At 36.3% G+C, this 20052-nt stretch overlaps 1 protein-coding gene across 3 annotated transcripts; it reads right to left on the bottom strand.

Moving 5' to 3' along the window:
- Positions 1-8068: 8068 nt before the first annotated feature.
- LOC145166592 (uncharacterized) lies at positions 8069-12462 on the bottom strand. 3 transcript variants are annotated; one of them, XM_079085599.1, is made up of 13 exons: positions 12215-12460; positions 11942-12122; positions 11795-11846; positions 11003-11072; positions 10709-10862; positions 10463-10496; positions 9697-10199; positions 9551-9599; positions 9355-9471; positions 9132-9236; positions 8955-9046; positions 8661-8814; positions 8069-8546 (listed from the first exon to the last, which is right to left on the bottom strand). In XM_079085599.1, exons 2-13 carry the CDS (start codon positions 12118-12120, stop codon positions 8271-8273), a joined length of 1785 nt encoding a protein of 594 aa, XP_078941725.1. In that variant the 5' UTR covers positions 12121-12122; positions 12215-12460; the 3' UTR covers positions 8069-8270. The 3 variants fall into 3 exon arrangements, with proteins under 3 accessions (XP_078941725.1, XP_078941726.1, XP_078941727.1); XM_079085601.1 differs by lacking the exon at positions 8069-8546 and having other exon boundaries at positions 8674-8814; positions 8933-9046; positions 12215-12462; XM_079085600.1 differs by lacking the exons at positions 11795-11846; positions 11942-12122; positions 12215-12460 and having other exon boundaries at positions 10709-10849.
- Positions 12463-20052: the final 7590 nt, after the last annotated feature.

The raw sequence follows: 20052 nt of genomic DNA, 5'->3' as shown, positions 1-20052 counted from the left end.
ATTAGCATAGTTTAATGAAACATGTTTTGTTGGAAAACACATGTTTATCCGTTATCCATTTCCGACGGTACGCCTAAGTGTTTTGCGGCAAAATAAATGTGTGGCTGAGAATGATTCCCTCATTCTCAACCTTTTTTTTTCTCAATTGAAACCTCATATATATATATATATATATATATATATATATATATATATATATATATATATATATATATATATATATATATATATATATATATACTATCTTATAAAAGAAATCTTACATTTTCTAAAAATAGATTTGAATAGAATAATATTATTTTTTTAAGACGTCCAAACATTTAAGCTGAAAGTACAAACTAACATCAATAAAATAATATTAAATTTTAATAGTTTTCCGTTAAAATCGAATGAACCTTTGAATTTCAAAGACACACCCTACATTGTGGAAGTGTTAGCCTATTATGTAGTTCAAATTTGAAGTTTCAATGGTTTACGTAGTGAAATGAAAACCGATAAGGTCGAGCCCTTCTCATGTATCTCGATCCAAATCTCTTAATATGGTTTCCATTAGAAACCCTGATCTCAAACATCACCGCCAAGCAACACTAATCTTCCCTCACGACTCACATTCTCACTCTCGGTCTAAGCACACAGGTCGCTGATATAATAAGCAAAGAAACAAGAGTCTAATTCATAACTTGTGGTGAGTTAATCCTCATGGCTCTATTCCCTTTTTCCCGATCAAAACAAAATCAGATTGCTTGGATTTTGGGATGATTACTTCATTTATATCTGATTTAATTGTTTTTTTTTTCATCGATCATAGTATTTCAAATATGGAACAAACAAATGAGAAAAGCCCTACACATTCATCTTTATTCTTCTTGCTACTAAAAACGAAGAGACAGACAACAAGGACTCGAGCCTGTTCCTAGGTTGTATTTTTTTTCTTCACATCATACCTGGTGCTTGATCAGAAAGGGGTGGGTGTCCTGCAAGCTTCTTGGTGGTTGTGATTCATATAAAAGAAAGAGTCGGGGTGAAAAGGAGAGACAAGTAGCAAATTGACTCTTGGGAGTTTCTTTGTGGCTGTGATTCGTATCCTTTTAGGCACGCTGATACGAACACCTCCTGATGGAATAAGCAACACGTTTTTAGGATTGAAGCATCATATGTTTGTTACATGCATGTTTAAGCAAAAATACTTGGTCTTTTATGTTTGAGTCAATAAAGGAGCTAGTGCCCCTGTTAGTAGTCCCACGATTTAATATTACTGCATGTAGGGTCCTTATTTTTAGCATAGAGTAACTTCTAGTCATCCTATAAATTGTAATCTCTTTTGTTAGTAAGATAAGCAGAAAATTGTCTCACTTCGTGTTTTACAGTTTGCTTCTTCTTCTGGAGATTTGCCATCTCTAATAAGGCTGTATCATTTGGTGCTTTCATCTCCCTTACCATGCCTCCCAAACAAGAGACCAAACCTGATGAACCCCTGTCCGTTCAAGACCAACTTCAAGCTCTCATCCACCTTACCACCGCCACCAACACCCGACTCGACAAACTCACCACAGACATGTCTACTCTTGTCAATCTCCTCACCAATCAACAGATCAACCAGTCGCCGCCGCCACCACCGCCACCGCCACCACCGCCACCGCCACCACCTAACAACCAGAACCTCTGGCCACCCAAGATTCTACTTCCCAACTTCGACGGTACCACCCTCTTGATTGGTTGTTCCAAGCAAACAACTACTTTGAATATTATTCTGTTGTCATCACTCAACGGGTACCCTTGGTTGTTTTCTACTTCATTGGTGATGCGCTCAGTTGGTATAAACATCTTGCTAATAATCGATTGTTGGGAACATGGGCAGAGTTTTCCCGTGCCTTGGAGCTCCGATTCGGTCCTTCCTCTTATGAAAATCATCAAGCTACCCTTTTTAAACTTCAACAACTTACCAGTGTCTCCGCCTATCAAACGGAATTTGAAAGGATAAGTAATTGTGTCAATGGGTTGACACCAGATGCATTATTAAATTGTTTTCTTTCCGGTCTAAAGGCTGAAATACAGAACGAGTTAGCCCTCCATCACCCAACTTCGCTTCACCAGGCTTATGGTCTTGCTAAACTCATCGAAGACAAGCTCTATGCTCAACTTCCGTCCTCTGATGACTCCCTCGAGCCTCCACCAACGAAATCACCCTTGTTGCCCAGCCCTTCACCACTTCCTCCAACAATTCCGATCAAGCGGTTAAGCCCCATTGAGATGCAAAAAAGACGAGCTGAAGGTCTTTGTTACAATTGCCCCGCCAAATATCAACCAGGTCATCAATGCAACCCACCAAAGTTTCTCCTTCTTCAATCGGAGTCCGACCCACCGCGGACTTCCATCGCCCAACATGCTCGCGGCCTTGAGGACAAGGCCAATTTTCAGGAGTGGAGTATTGATACGAACACCTCCTGATGGAATAAGCAACACGTTTTTAGGATTGAAGCATCATATGTTTGTTACATGCATGTTTAAGCAAAAAGACTTGGTCTTTTATGTTTGAGTCAATAAAGGAGCTAGTGCCCCTGTTAGTAGTCCCACGATTTAATATTACTGCATGTAGGGTCCTTATTTTTAGCATAGAGTAACTTCTAGTCATCCTACAAATTGTAATCTCTTTTGTTAGTAAGATATGCAGAAAATTGTCTCACTTCGTGTTTTACAGTTTGCTTCTTCTTCTGGAGATTTGCCATCTCTAATAAGGCTGTATCACATGCCCAACAACTATTTATGGAAATGTCCTCTTGCAAGTCTGAATCTTGGTAAAGCTACAGAAACATGGTTGAAAACCTTAAAGAAGTGTCATCCTTCAGTATAAATCTTGCAGGTCTCCAACTCTCTCTCTCACACACACACACACACACACATAAAATACACAATTTTTATAAGGAGATTACAATATTACCATTACCAACTTTTCCATGCTGCTTTTCAGGTTGAAATGTTGTAAGGATAATAGTTAGAGTGATTTGCTTCCAGTTAGACCCTAGCAATCATCGTCACCACCCCTCCTCCTTATCTCCACCCGACGACGACTTCCTCAATTTGCATTTTCCCTCTAAATTATTCAGAATATACTTGATTTTAGGTAAACCCCATTTTCTCTATCTCCCCTTTTTTCGAGCAGTTTGAGTCTTTTTCTTTTTTTCTCTTTCCGATTTCCTGTTTTTATTTTAAGCAACAGATGTTAGGGTCACCCGCATCCTACCATCGGCACCTGCACATCATTCACTGTCCTCGCCACCACTATTCACGATCACTGCTACCCCCAACAACACACATTTGAACCCTAATCTTTCATCTCCCTTCCACCTTTAATGTTTTTGTGTTTCCATAAAGCTTAGTTTTTAGACTCTCCAGCAACGACACCCCATGACGTGTTTGTTGCGTCTATTCAGGTTTTCACATTTTCTGCCCTTCTCTCTAGACATTTCTTGTGGGATCGATTTAGCTTATCGATTCAAATTTTATAATATGAATATTGTGTTTCATGGTATTGTTATGTGGTTTGTAGGGTTGTTCAGTGGGCATTTTAGTGTTTCCCTGGTTTAAATTGTTACATCGGTGGATAGAATTTTAGTGTAATTTAACACATAAATGTAAGATTTCTAAATTTTCATTGTTTATTAAGGAGTTCTTTTATTCGTCATTCAATTTTGAATTTATAATTAAAACGAACTAATTTTCATATCTGGATTCAAATATCACTTCCTTTATGTTTGGATGAAGTTTAGCTGTAACTACTTTGATTCTGAACTTTTAGCGAAAATACTGACGATTACATAAAATGTTTTGAATTGATTTTTTTTTTGGGTTGAATGGATGAATCTAAACCAAAACCTTCTTGGTCATCCTCAAGCAAAATTCAGGGTATTGTTTTGCTTAATAATAAAGATGTTTCCTGATCTTTGCTTTCACAACACATTGTCTTTCTTAAGCAGACACTATGTTAATGTTTAGCAGGTTTCAAAAAGCTTAATATGAAAAGAAAATAATTATATTTTTCAAATTACAGTCTAAATAATATGACCTTAATTTTTTTATCAAAATATAATTCATATAGAGATATAGAGTCTAACTTGTTGTATCTGATCAATCTGATCCTCTATTCAAAAGGATATTTAAATGTTTTAAAGTCATGAAGTCGTTTTACTAAGTTGCTTTCAGTGGCTTGAAAAAGGGTCTTCAAAAATGGTTCATACAATCTATTACGCTCAAGTTTCATTCAATTAGCCAACAGGTCTTTGGACTATTAGTCCTGTCGTTAATAGCGAACATGGACCATTTTACCCCTATAAATAAAAATGGTTAATTACTGAAGTCTTCCATTACTTACATCATACATAGTGTCGTAAACTGTAATCTAGAAAGTTATGATTGGTTGGAATAGTCTACTCCCGTGCTTGAAGGAGTTTCTCCACTTATTGACGGTTTTACCCTTGCCTCACTTCACCCCACAGAAGTCTTCCACTACTTACATCATACATAGTTTTAAAATTAAACTTGAAGGAGTTTCTCCACTTATGGAGCAAGGCTTACTTATGCAAACTCCACGGGCATCTTCGACCACCTCTTAGCTACTGTATCTGTAAAAAATTAAGCATGCACTCCACTAAAAGACAGTTTTTTCATCAAAATTCAGATCTTAATGAAAAAAACAACCCTTTAATGTCAAATCCAAATTTGATATCTAACCTAACTCACAACTATAGAGGCTTTTAATTCCATCTATCTAGCCAGGAAATAATTGAATGGGTAAAGCATTCTAGACGTTGCTTCCATAATATCTTCCTACCACAAATTCACTATATGGTAAAAACAAGACAATAATAGTTGAAGGTAGGTCTTGCAGTTCATCTGCCATAAACAATTGATTGGACCAAAAATTAGATAACTTAAGAGCTAAATACAACACCAAAAGTCGGTAACGAAGAAAATAGACTTGCAATACAAAAGTATTAGTGAAGCCTAACGAACAATTAAAAGGTGATGGAGTTTATACAACAAATGTGGTGTATAAAGAAGTGTTGCACGATTAATAATGTATAATCAGTGATGTGTTATTACACATTTTCATATTTTGTGTATTTTTATATAATTCTATTATTTTTGTTTGAACAGCTTAAACATTTCATATTTTGTACCGCCTTGATCGGTTTCTCTTTATCAATTATTTGATGTATCATATAACAAATAACACCATAGTTTGATTATATTCTCTTTGACATGTACTTTCTTTTGGAATATAACATTTTTGTAAATGAAACATATCACCGAAAGAACTTACGCGTCCTGCCGCTTTGCGCGGGTAGACTGCTAGTATATATATATATATATATATATATATATATATATATATATATATATATATATATATATATATATATATATATATATATATATATATATATATATATTCAGGGCGGGACGGGTCGAGGCAGACATACCCCACTCCCTGCCCCGAACCCGAAAAAAATACCCGATAACGACCCGAAACCCGACCTGATACCCGATAAGCTCGACCCGACCTGCCCCGAAATCTTCGGGGATCGGGTTTTCCCGTCGGGTTCGGGTTTTTTTACCATCCCTAGATGGATTGTCCAGCTCCCTGAACACCTACAATCATATAAGTAATTCTTACTTAGCTTATATTTCAAGTATTACTTAATAATACACCATAATATACTTCTTATTCACTTTTAGTAAAACATATTTCATTCGAATATTAGGGTGTGAATGACTCCAAACATATTCTTAGGTTTATACACATCAAACACACACATAACCCGAACCCAAGACTTACTTTTGGTTTTAAACACTCACGCCCAACCAAAATTGTAATGCATGGTGTGTGTGTGTGTTATGCTTTTAACATTGAGACTTGGCTAAATTCAGATTTCATGGACCAAAAGCATTCACAAAATAAAGCTCTTCCGTTGGAGAGTTTTCGGGACAAAACCAAGTATAAAGAGATGTTGTTTCTTGGTTCAAAGCATCAACACAAGACCAAATGAGTCAACGAAGTAATGTATTAGTCCTAGCAACCTTACACAAGGTCCAAAACAGTTCCAAGAGCTCGAAAACTATCAGGATTCGTTCAATACTTAAAAACTCGATAAACACACAAAAATGGAACTCCGAGAGCATTTCGAGATGGCTAATCTTTTTTCCAGAAGCACGACCTTGTTTCTAGGTGTCCAAGGGACCTAGAAACAACCTTAACCATGGCTATAACTTATCAAACTCGACAGAAAACATTTTAGAACAAAAAACCTGAGAATCGTGAGCACATGAAGATTTTAAGTGATTTGAGGTTGTTTTCTTGGTTCTGGTTGTCCATACTTGCTCTTAAGTGTTAAGGGGACTCGATAACATCACTAGCAAGAGATTAACAACCCTAAAGCTTTGATTAACTCGGCTGTAAACATTCCAGTACACAGAAAACCGCAAAAACGAGAACTTCAACGGTTTGAAGGCTTCCGGAGGCAGCTCCGGTCTCCACATCGCCGGAAAAGGGCTGGGAATCATGCTAGGGTCGAAGGAAAGCTGGTACGTGCCTCGGGGTGGCTGGAAATTCGAAGAAACGAACAACTCCTTTTATTTCTCTGAAAACCCTAGCTCGGAACCACCTCATTCTCTCTCGTTTTTCGTTCGGTATAGGGTTGAAAAGGGGAGAGGCTTGCTTCAAACGATCGAGACTTAAAGTATTTAGAGTTGGGAATCATTTTACTTCGAAAATAATCGATTATGCAGGCCTAAAAGAGGAAGACGACCAGCATGCGTTTGCTGAACAGGAAAGGAGACAACTTTTCAAAATGGCAGCTTCGGTCCCTGGGGTTTGGCATATTGTTCCCTATAAACTATCTTATAATTTAACGAATAATTAATTTAGCACTCTACCGAATTAAGGTCCCTCAAAAATATTATCTTAAAAAAAGTTGTTAAATAATCAAGTACTAATTTATCGAATTTCTGTTCTATGTAATTTTATTGTATTAAACAACGATGAAATAAAATGTATTAAGTTATAGAATCTCTTAGTTGAATAATGAAAAAACTACGATGAAATAAAATGTATTAAGTTATAGAATCTCTTAGTTTTATAATGAAAAAACTATCTCTGGTTTTTTATTTACAATTAAGCCCAAAAAACTGGTAAACATTAGTATTAATTGGGTTTAAGATCCATTTTGCTAACGTTTACCGGTATCTTAGGCTTAATTGTAAATAAAAATTCAAAGATGACTTTTTCATTAATAGAAACAAAGTTTAGGGATTTTTCTAAAGGTTTTTTATATAAAAATATATAATAAGCTTTATTATTTATTTTAGAATTGATAAAACCTTTTACTCTTGAGTTTTTATTTCGGTTAAAAAAACGGTTCTTTATGTGTACCTCGTTGGCTTAGCTAATTGGCTTTAGTACTCGAGCTGGGCCTAATTAGTTTGCAAGTTGTTAGGTATTCGAACATCAACACACAAGTACAATATGCAAAGAAAAACTAAAGACAAAAGAACTGTGTGGTTCACACGGTTAAGATACGAACTAAAGAGATTTATTATTGATACCGGAATGATTTACAGTTACATTAACTCATTAAGGCTCTATATATATAGCTAGATACGAACAAATAAAACTTAGACAATATGTGATACTAACATAATAGATATTTATATTCTTCTTCTTCACCATTTATGATGTTGGGGACCACTCTCATAAGCTAGTTATGTGCGTTGAGTCTTATATAACAAGTAGGGTGAATGGGACCCCGTTAAAATCGGTTCTCATCCTATGTTTTATACGAAGAAATTAATAAATATTCTTGGCATTAAAAACCACCCAAAATTTCGCTTTTTTTAATTATTATCTTTGGATTTTTTTTTTATATATGATGGATCCGTATTAAATTGAACTTATCATCACTCTTATGTCTTTAGGTAAAATCAAAAATTGAACAAGGCTCACAAAATAAAAAACCATAGTGAACAAGTTATGGTTCTTATGACATATTTCATTAGAATTTTGCTTAAAAAATGGATTCAAAAACTTGTTAAATCTAATCAATTGTTAGTCAATCATCCCATTTGTTTACCTCCCATTCTTGAAATCCTTCTAAAGCTTAATTACAAATTTCCCCTTATCATGAGGTAATCCAGATTCTCAAAAAGTTAAAAACTCTAACATTTAAACAAATAAACATAACAAAATTCCAAAACTTTGACTAACCTTTAATTAATTACTCCTCCTCCAACTTGACATCAGGGGTGTGAGTGTGACTAAAATCATATTCCATAAGTTTTTTAGGAATATCATTTGGGACGATTATTCCACCATTGTATCCATCTGTAAGCAACTTCCCAATCTTGGACCTCCACTCTGAGCTTTCACTCTCGTTTTTCCTATCATGAACAACTCTATCGCGATAATTTAACATCGTCCCCAAACCACTGTCTGCAATCCATCCGTATTCCATTAGCACACGCGCTTCACCTTCACTCAGATCCTTCCCAACCTACACCCATAAACATTCCTTTTAAAAATACCATTAACGAAAGTACGTTTGTTATTTTTTATTTTATTTTTGCATTTTATGTTTATTAAAAATTTCAAAGAGTGAGAGAGTTACCATTAATGGTCGATTCTCGATGAGAGTAATCCTGCTACAGCTAGTAAGCTTCATGGTTGTAACCAATCTTTTGATCTGCCAATTTACAGGTAACGTGTCTACTAATTCAAAGAAGTATGTTGCGTATCCGTATTCTGGGCGTTCAAGCACTATCCTACAAACCAAGTAAAATTATAATATTTCAGGCTTAGATGCAAGAAAATGGCAATTTCTTTCAATTTCTTTTACAGCTAATTACAAATATGCTATAATAAAAAAGTCAATGAAAGTACATTGATATTTCTTGCATTTAACCTGTTATGTCTTTCGAAAACGAAAATGAAAGACTGGAGGTCCCGGCACCAACCCCATTCAACTGGCCACTTTCGAACACGTAAATATCGTGCCTACAACATATATGACATCAAATTTCAAATATAATACTAATTAAAAAAACATTATGAAAATAAATAAAACTTTAATGAAAATCACCTGTTCCACAAGTGAAATAAGGCAAGCTAAACAATAACTAGCTTTTTCACCTTTACCACACCTTATTGGCCCAAACTTTAAAAATGACTGCCTTTGAGAGAAAAGCTGCGTGTAAACAAAGAAATAATTCAGTAAAAAGCTAATAATATAAGTTAGAGAAAGGGAATATGCCTAGGATATTCCTTTTATGGTTTAATAATGAATAATGGAAATTCTTGCAAACCTTTTCTATCACATCTTCAAGCTCTGAAAAACTCTCTTCAATATCCAATGCTTCATCATCCTCATTTTCTCCATAAAGTTTAATTTCATCCACTAGAACCCCTTTCTCAATTAACACCTAATAAATAAAACAAGAACCATGAACAACCAAAAATTTATATAAAAAAAAAATAAAAAAATTACTTTCAAATAGTTACCTGTAGGAGTCCTGGAGCATCTTCCTCTAATGCTTTCTCAATCGAATCCCTGAATTAATTACTCAAAATAAATATAAATGATAAATCCATTACTTTTCACATGTAATAGTTAAAAAAGTTATAAACAAAAAAAAAAAAACACTTGCGTGGCAGTTTTCCTTCTTTTGCGTGGCCTTTTCAGTAGGAAAGGTTTTGAAGACTCTGATGAAGTGGGCTTATCGTCATTGCCAAATGACGAAAATGCCCTTGGGTTCTCAAAAGTCTCAAAGAAACTAGTCTTGGAGAATTTTCTTGACGCTAGCAATCTCATTCTATCTCCAAGCATCATGTGATCTATTATATCTTGGAATATTTCAGCATTGTTTAAAGGCTCACTTTTTACAGGTATTTGGTTATGCAAACATGGGATAACTGGAACATCTTTTTTAGGACTTTGTAAATCATCATCTAAAAGTTCAACTTTAACATTTTTGTAGTTTTGTGAGTCAGTTATTTTAGCCTCACAAACACTTTCATTGTGTTTTTCAAGGATGTCATTCTCTCTTCTTATTGGAGATCTTATACCAAAAACATCACTTTCTCCACTTTTTATTTGAGCATTGGGCAAGATCATGTCAGCTGAACTTGTACATGGGTCTGAAAACTTATTCTGTAACATGAAAATTTAGCAACTGATATTAAAAAGATAAGTAAGGATCATTTTATTCGATAAATTAATGAGCTTATGCAATGTGTTTTGAAAAGACTTAGAGAGAAGTTGAGAGTTTTTATGTCTCAAAATAGAAAGATAGGGTGAATGTAACACTATGAAATAGTGAACTAAATTACACCATCTAATAAGCAACAAAAACAGAAAGAGATCTAAAGTTTGAATCATAGGACATTAGATGTTGTGTAGAAAACAAAAATTACCTCCATGGATGTCCCAGTGGACCCCACCAGTTCCCTGCAAATTAGGTATAAAATTATAAGAACAATAAAAAGGCAGGTGGATGACATCAGCAATGAAGAAAAATGGCTACATGAATACACCTAATGTTGGCATGGAAATCAACCCCTAAGTTACTTTCTCATATACAATAATGAACATGCATAGGTACTACTAAAGGAATAAAATCACATATGAAAAGAAAGGAAACCATAAAAATAGAGGAAGACCTTGATAGCAGCATCCTCTGTCTTTCCTTCAGCACAACATGATCAAGATCCTCAAGGAACTCTTCAGAATTATCAATATCCTCATTATACTCTATTTCTAGTCTTTCTGAAAGCATTTTGTCTTGAAGAGAACTCCCAACACTGTGAATTGTGCCTGTTAGATGATATCAGTATTTAACTAGAGTAAATACTCGATTATAGTAAAATATATATACATGCCAATTATAGCACTCTACATTCATAAATGGGAAAATACAGGAAAAGACTTGGGAGTAACTTCATGTAAAGATTTACCATGTTGGATGTGTTCAAATGAGGCATCATCAGACCTTCTTTCACTCCCATCATGATCAGAATGAAAACCCTGTATGTCAACTTATCAAAATTAATAATGGTGACATGTACATGAAAGCATCAATTACCTTGTCAATTATCATATAAGAAACTAGAATATGAAAAGAAACGGGTTATTGTTCGATAGATATTATATAAAATGATAGGTTATCTATGCATAATAATGTTCAGATACGGTTTTATTGATAAGCTAAAACACAAAGAAGTGAAAATGGTAGCAAACTCAAGACTATATGCACTGCAATTCTGTACATACCAGCAATAGCAATATAACTAGAAAAAGAATTTACTGAGAAGTGCAGAAGAACCTCAAGGAGCATCCATGATTAATGAATAATCAGATTGACAGCAGTAAGATATTACAAAGTCTTGCCATCAACCTTTTGATGTTAAAAAGGGTTCAATCCTAACAATAGTGTAGCAAAAAGCCAAAATGTTGTAAGTCTAACTTAATATCTATATCTGTGAACACCAAGAGTTGCCATGTTATATCCAATTTCCCTTGATATCTTTGCTGTGAGATTTCTAAAAAAAATCTGAAGAGGAAGGCAATAGCAATTCCTCCTCCTGGAAACTTTGTGAAGTTCATAATGGTATTGTAAAACTACTTCATTAAACAATTGACAATGACTGCACTGAAAGCATTGATTATTGCTGAAAGCCTAAGTACAACAATAAACTCTAATGGACCTTAACAATTATCAGATTTCTTTCAACGCAAACTAAACTTACCAGTGAGTCACAGAGATCATCTTCCTTCTTGAGAGAATCATCAACTGGAGATCTGACTCGATAACAACAAACAGTCGATAATAATCCCTAAGAACAAAAAAATCTGGACAAATAAAAGTACGAGCAACTCCAAACCAAAAGGCTTACCTAGCTGGTATCAAGATTTCCTTTTGGCTTCTCGACACAACCGTAGCGCGTAGCATTTTCAACCGTTGCTTCAATGGAACACAATCGTGCTCTTCTGACCATGCGGTTTCTACGGGTAGTTCATCCTCAGATTTCACTTGTTCGTGATTCAGCCCACTAGCAGGACAATTAGCCGTCATTCCTATAGCAATGTTTTAAATTTGATAATATTAGGGTTAGAAATCGACACAGGCGCAGAAGATATAGACTAGAGAGACGCGAGAAGGAGGTCACCTTGGAAATAGTCTCGCCAGATAAAATATATGGTCTGTCTACTCGCAAGGAGCGAGAAGTGTGTGTGGGTGTGGGTGTAGTGGTGGTAGGAATCTGTTCACGTCGCTGGTGTCATGGGGAGAGTGAGAACGCACGCAGATACAGAGGCGGAGGGGATGATGGGAGAGGTGGGCGGTAAACGGGAGCGAACACAAGGGGATCAAAACTCGGGGAGGGGATTAGTTTGTTCCAAAAATATTGGAGCAAAGGTTTTGTTAGAGGATTAGTTATGGGTCCAAGTTGGATTAGTTATGGGTCCAAGTTATTTGACTCCGATTCATATGTCACCTCAATCGTAACACCACCGTAACACTAATAGGGAAATGGTGTTCCTAATGTTAAAACTGTTGGATTAGGTGTCTAAGCCCATAACTATAATTGGTATGTACTTAAATTGATAGCAGCACAGTCCTTTTGGGTTGCCCTCAACCTAGCAACTGGACAAGGAAATTATGAAAGGAGAGATATTAATTTATAAGATTAATAAATTAATATATATATATATATATATATATATATATATATAAATGATTTATTAATATGTTAATGGATTAATATATTAATTAGAAATCATTATGTTTAATTAATTGTTAGCCAGAAATTAATCAGAATTGATTTTGGGGTTAAAAGAATTAATTATAAGGTGCAGGGACTAGTTTGCAATTATCTAATAGTTGAGTGGAAGGCTCTAGAACCCCCTTGGAAGAGGGTGGACGAAATCTTTAGGGGAAACCCTAATAATTTCGTCCATAGGGGCTTGGATAAGGCCCTTGGGTTTGCTTAGGCCCTAAGCAAAGGATAACTAGGGTTTCCCTTAAACCCTAGATCCATCAGCTATATAAGGAGCCTCCTGGTTCATGTTTTTGGTCACTCTTTCTTTTGAAGAAACCCTAAGGCCGAGATTTTGCATACTCCCTCTCCCCTCTCTTCTTCTACTTTCCTTCTTGCTAGTTTGGGTGTGATTCCATTAGAGGCATTACACTTGTGGTGCTAAAGCTTCCAAGAAGATCAAGATAAAGATCAAGGGAATATCAATTGTTTGCTATAACAATTGAAATGTATGTAAACCCTAAACCCTAGTTTGTTATTTTCGAAAATAGCCTCTCTCCTCTAGGGTTCTTGTTTTGCAATTCAAAGTTGTATGTTCAATAGTTAAAACATAGATCCAAAGTAGGTTGCATGTGAACTTAGGAATTGTTTTCTAGTTTATTTATTGTACCTAAAACCCCATCAGTGGTATCAGAGCCATTGTTGTTTTAAATTGAATTGCTATAAAAGTTGAATTGCAAATTAGGGTTTATAGCCATTAAACCCTAAAGGCCAAATTTTCGCAATTAGGGTTTTGGATTGAAGGGTTTTCGAAAACCCTAGCCTCCAAAGAACCCTAATCGAAATTAGGGTTAGGGTTTTGAAAACCCTAGCCTCCTCCCTTATGAATTTCGAAATATGCTAGAGGATAACTAGGGTTTCTTGTTTTTGGATAATTGTTACTTAATTAGATTAATTGGATAATTATCCTTACCCTATTTTTCGAAATTTAGAGGGATAAGGATTAGGATTAAATTAATGGATTAATTTAATTAGATAATCCTTACAAGATTTAATAATTTGATTAATAGTTAATTAAAAGATAAATATTAAATCTAGTTAATTGGTTTATTTAAATTTAAATTTAATAGCTTAAATTTCGAAATTTATAAACCCTTGAAGTTTTAAAATGTTTTAAAACACACCTTATATATATATTATAATTAAAAGTTTAATATTATATATGTATAAGAATATGGTCAGTCAAATCGCTAGTATGCCTCATTCACGAAGCTAATCTATAAGGGGGGTATAAGGAAACTGCCTATAAAATGGTAGTTGAATGGGTGTCCACTCTCACCCACCGCTTCCTTGATTAGTGGAGGGTCGTTAGCAGAACGGATTTGATAGGACAACTACTTCTCATTAAAAGTATAATGATATTAAAAGTACTAGAACATTATTTTCAAAAATCCCAACTCTAGTTACTTTAGGAAAAATGTGAAAAGTATGCTAATCCATGAAATTGCACATTATGCTTTATTGGTCGTTAGTGGAGCGTGTGTGGTTAACCAGCACACTAAAAGGCACTAATAAAGAGTAGTAATGGGTATCTCATAATTGTCATTTTGATGGAGCGTGTGTGGTTTACCAGCACATCAATAGTTAATGATAAAGACATTGAGGTTACCAAGCACATTTGCATGGTTATTCACATCTTGTTTGTGATCCTCGGCATCCCAGTCACAAATAGAAGAGCATAATCTGAGATTAAAACATGCCATTGAATAGTTTCAATGTATCTCAAAAGAATTAGGAATTTCACTTCGTTTGTTTCGTCTAATGGTGGAATTGGTGAATCGTCATTCGCCTACCTTTATGAAATTTGCACTTGGATCTCGGCATCCCATTTCTGAGTTGTGAATCTTCATAGTTGGATCCTAACCTTGATATTATATCTTTGGGTTATTCTATTAAGGTATCTTGAAATCTAACTAAAACTTTCTTTCTTTTCAGATGTCTACTCCTGGAAACACTTCTACTTCATCCTCCTCCAACCAGAACTTCTCCTTGCTCAATATATGCTCCAAAGTCGTTATGGATGGCTCAAACTATAACGATTGGATGCGCAACATCAAGATGGCTCTTCGTTTCGAGAACAAAGAATATGTTCTTGAAAAGGAGCTCAAAGAGCTTGATGAGAATGAAGCTACTCCTGAAGATCTTGCTGCCTACAAGAAACATTACGATGATGCTACCAAAGTGGCATGCATCATGGTGGCAACTATGTCCCCAGAACTGCAGAGGTACTATGAGGACTACTGGCCTTTCGAGATGAACAAGGACCTTATGGAAAAGTACCATAAGCGAGCTCGTCAAGAAAAGTTCGAAGTAGTCAAGTCACTCATGGCTTGCAAGATGAAAGATGGGGAGTCGGTTGTGTCACATGTGCAAAGAATGCAACGCTACATAGAGCGTTTGGTCAAGCTCAATATTCACTTTGATGAGGAATTGGCCATTGACATGGTCTTGAACTCACTTCCTGAATGTTATGGTCAGTTTATTCTAACTTACCATTTGAACAATACTGAGCAGACCTTGGCCCAATTGCACAACTTGTTGCAGACAGCTGAGGCAGGGATGAAGGGTAAAAGTATACCCTCCACACCTGCTAGTGCCCCTGTTTTGGCTATTGGACAGGGAAATGGGAAAAAGAGGAAAGGTCCTCCCAAGCAAAACTGGAAGAGCAAGGCTCAAGCTGGGTCATCTAGTAATGGCCCAAAGGCTAAGCCCAATGGTTCCACTCCCCATGTTTCTGATCCAAAAGAGGCAGTTTGCTTTTACTGCAACCAAAAAGGGCATTGGAAGAGATCTTGCCCACAATATCTGCAAGATATCAAGGATGGCAAAGTGAAGCCATCTTCGGCAGGTATTTACACTATTTCTGCTAATAACTCATTATCTTCTCGTTCATGGGTCCTTGATACAGGATGTGGTTTTCATATCTGTTCTGATTTGCAGGGTCTAAAGGAAAGTGAGGAGATAGAGCGAGGAAGGATAAACCTGATCATGGGAAACAGAAAGTCTTCACCAGTAACCAAGATCGGAGTTTATCAGCTTCTGCTTAGTAATGATGTTAGATTAGATTTAATAAATTGTTGCTATTCGTCTGAGATGACGAGAAACATTATTTCATTTCATGCATTGTTCAGACAAGGTTTTACATATTCTTTTAATGATTTGAATGGTTCAATTTCTGTTTATAAGAATGGTGTTTTTATGTTTGAAGCTTTGCCTTGTAATGGTGTGTATGAAACAGTGACTTGTGTTGATAGCTTAGGAAATAGTGTACTTAATATTGACTTGTCTAATAGTGTAGACAAGGCATGCTTGTGGCATTGTCGTCTTGGACACATTAACAAGAAACGCATAGCCCAACTCCAAAAGGATGGAGTGTTGGAATCATTTGACCTAAAGTCAGATGATATGTGTGAATCTTGTCTTTTGGGAAAGATGACAAAATCACCATTCACAGGGTCTTGTGAAAGAGGTGAAGGTCTGTTGGATCTCATACACACAGATGTGTGTGGGCCCTTCAGATCAACTACAAGAGATGCTAATCGATTCTATGTGACTTTCACTGACGATTATAGCAGATATGGATATATTTACTTGATCAAGCATAAGTCAGAAACTTTTGAAAAGTTCAAAGAGTTTAAACATGAAGTCGAAAATCAATTGGGCAGAAAGATAAAGATACTTAGATCCGATAGAGGCGGGGAGTATCTTAGTATCGAGTTTAACGACTATCTGAAAGAATGTGGGATAGTCTCACAATTGACTCCTCCTAGGACACCACAGTTAAATGGTGTAGCTGAGAGGCGCAATCGAACCTTGTTAGACATGGTTCGTTCTATGATGAGTCGGGCTTCGCTTCCTATTCACTTCTGGGGGTATGCCTTAGAGACAGCCGCCCACATCCTCAATCTTGTCCCTACAAAGAAGGTTGCCAAAACACCTCACGAAATGTGGACAGGGAAAGTTCCCTCGTTAGCACATATTAAAGTCTGGGGTTGTGAAGCTTTCGTAAGACGAGAGACTCACGACAAGCTAGCAGCTAGAAGTGAGAAATGTGTTTTCATTGGTTACCCAAAGCAGTCTTTTGGATATTTGTTCTACAGGCCTAGTGAAAACGTGGTCTTTGTAGCACGAAGAGGAGTCTTTCTTGAAAGAGAGCTCATATTCAAAGAGGACAGTGGGAGCACTATTGACCTTGAAGAAATTCAAGATTCAGCCAATGAAGGAACCTTAGATGACACTAGCACTCAACCAGAGGAAACAGTTCCTGTTGAACCAATCGATAACTCATTACCTCTTAGAAGATCCGCTAGGGTGAGTGTGCCACCTGAGTTGTATGGTTTTCATATTACTTCAGATTGTGACACATTCATAAGTGACAGAACACTGGTAAACTTAGATGAACCAGTCACTTATAAGGAAGCAATGGCAGGCCCAGAGGCTTCCAAGTGGAAAGAGGCAATGGACAGCGAGATTAAATCCATGTATGACAACCAAGTTTGGAATTTGGTTGATAGTGCACCAGGTCGTAAGACAGTTGGGTGCAAATGGATCTTCAAGAAGAAGACAGACATGGATGGAAATGTACACACATTCAAGGCTCGACTGGTTGCAAAAGGTTTCACTCAAACCCCAGGGGTTGACTATGATGAGACCTTCTCGCCAGTGGCTAAGATTAAATCTATTAGGATATTGCTCGCCATAGCTGCCTTTCATGATTATGAAATCTGGCAGATGGATGTCAAAACTGCTTTCCTTAATGGGAAGTTGGCTGAAAATGTTTACATGAGTCAGCCAGAGGGTTTTGTTGATGCAAAGTTTCCCAATAGAGTGTGCAAGCTTGAGAAATCCATTTATGGATTGAAACAAGCATCTCGCAGCTGGAATCTTTGCTTCCATGAGAAAGTCAAAGAGTTTGGTTTCTCTAGAAGTGAAGATGAGTTTTGTGTGTATATCAAGGCTAGTGGGAGTATAGTAACTTTTCTGGTGTTATATGTCGATGACATATTACTCATTGGTAACGACGTTCAAACCTTGAAAGAGGTTAAGTCTTGGCTTGGAAAGTGTTTTGCAATGAAAGACCTTGGAGAAGCTGCCTATATTCTTGGGATTAGAATATTGAGAGATAGAAAGAAGAGACTAATTGGACTTAGTCAGAGCACATACTTGGATAAGGTACTAAAGAGGTTTAGTATGGAAAATTCCAAGAAGGGAGAGCTACCTATCCAGAGCAATACCAAATTGAGTAAGACTCAATGCCCGAGTACAGATGTTGAAATAGATGACATGAGTCGTGTACCTTATGCTTCCGCTGTCGGATCGATCATGTACGCTATGACATGTACTCGCCCTGATGTGGCATTTGCTTTGAGCATGGTCAGTCGCTATCAGGGAAACCCAGGTAGAGCTCATTGGATAGCAGTTAAGAATATACTCAAGTATTTGCGAAGGACAAAGGACTGGGTCCTTGTGCTTGGTGGCAGTGATACTTTGAGAGTAGATGGTTACAGTGATGCCAGCTTTCAGACGGATAGAGATAACTTCCGTTCTCAGTCGGGCTGGGTATTTTTACTGAATGGAGGAGCAGTTACTTGGAAGAGTTCCAAGCAAAATACGGTGGCTGATTCTACTTGTGAATCAGAGTACATTGCAGCAAGTGAAGCGTCGAAAGAAGCAACTTGGTTGAGGAACTTCATCGGGGATCTCGGAGTTGTTCCAACCATCCAGGAGCCTATGGAACTCTTCTGCGATAATGAAGGAGCGGTTGCCTTGACAAAGGAACCGAGAGATCATGGTAAGACCAGACATATCGACAGAAAGTACCATTTCATTAGACATAGAGTTGAAGAAGGCCATCTTATAGTAAAGAGGGTGTCATCTGAAGATAACCCAGCAGATCCCCTCACAAAGGGTCTGAGTAGGGCTAAGCATATTCAGCATGCTCGGAGCATAGGACTGAAAGATGATATTAGTTTTAGTAGTTAGATTAGTTTTTGAAACTTGTAACAAAGTAAATGTAATTGACTTTTGGTGATTAAATAATAAAGTATTATTTATAAGTTTGGCTACTACCTTTTGTTGATTGTTTATTATTGTGTTTCAATTTTGCATGTTTTACTTCCTGAATAATGAGATTATTCAAACTCCACAGTCGCTCGTACTCTTGGAAGTAAGTAGTGAATTAAGACTGTCATGAATTGGATTGCAGATTGTCTAAGGATAGACATGGCAATAGAATTGCTGCAACGTTCATGAGTACTCAGAAATTGAGATTTGAGTATTGGATAAACCCTCGCTCAGAGTATTACTTCATGGAATTCATCACGAGTAATACTGAGACGATAATATCTTATAATCTTGAAACGAAGATATATGAGTTGTAATTTACAAGTCGGTTGTGTATTGGTGATACGAAAACGCATCAGTAACTTGGTGTTATAAAACGTATTGTCATGCATAATTTGATGAGTAAAAGATACAAGCATATGAGTCAACGTTTATTCGTTCCTTTTGCCCTAACAGGAAAAGCGATATATGTGGGCCCCTCGATGATTTGGTGTTGACTTATGTGCTGGGCCCAGCCAGGACTAAATTGATGTGTTCGATTAGAAGTCCTACATCATCACAAATCAGGAATCGGGAAACATAGATTCTGGACAAACAGATTGATTACATTCCATGTCTTTTGTCTGGGGATATCAAGCAGAACGAAGGGTTATATGATCACTTATCTTAGGACACGTAACTGACTGGGTCAGAGTTCGGCAGCAGCTTTTTGGAAGCTACAATTTGCTGGTCAAATTTAGAAGGCATACTAGCAATTATAGTTACAGACTTATCCAAGTGGGAGACTGTTGGATTAGGTGTCTAAGCCCATAACTATAATTGGTATGTACTTGAATTGATAGCAGCACAGTCCTTTTGGGTTGCCCTCAACCTAGCAACTGGACAAGGAAATTATGAAAGGAGAGATATTAATTTATAAGATTAATAAATTAATATATATATATATATATATATATATATATAAATGATTTATTAATATGTTAATGGATTAATATATTAATTAGAAATCATTATGTTTAATTAATTGTTAGCCAGAAATTAATCAGAATTGATTTTGGGGTTAAAAGAATTAATTATAAGGTGCAGGGACTAGTTTGCAATTATCTAATAGTTGAGTGGAAGGCTCT

This window comes from Lactuca virosa, chromosome 3, assembly GCF_052849685.1.
Source record: "Lactuca virosa cultivar CGN04683 chromosome 3, Lactuca_virosa_CGN04683_v6, whole genome shotgun sequence".
Lineage (NCBI taxonomy): Eukaryota > Viridiplantae > Streptophyta > Magnoliopsida > Asterales > Asteraceae > Lactuca > Lactuca virosa.
This window is presented reverse-complemented; position numbering and strand designations above follow the sequence as displayed.

Coding starts and splice junctions, on each gene's coding strand:
- LOC145166592 (XM_079085599.1), bottom strand. CDS start 12,120: ATGACGGCTAATTGTCCTGCTAGTGGGCTGAATCACGAACAAGTGAAA. Junction 9,600..9,696: donor AAAAGAAGGAAAACTGCCAC/GCAAGTGTTTTT, acceptor TAATTAATTCAG/GGATTCGATTGAGAAAGCAT. Junction 9,472..9,550: donor ATGCTCCAGGACTCCTACAG/GTAACTATTTGA, acceptor TTTATTTATTAG/GTGTTAATTGAGAAAGGGGT.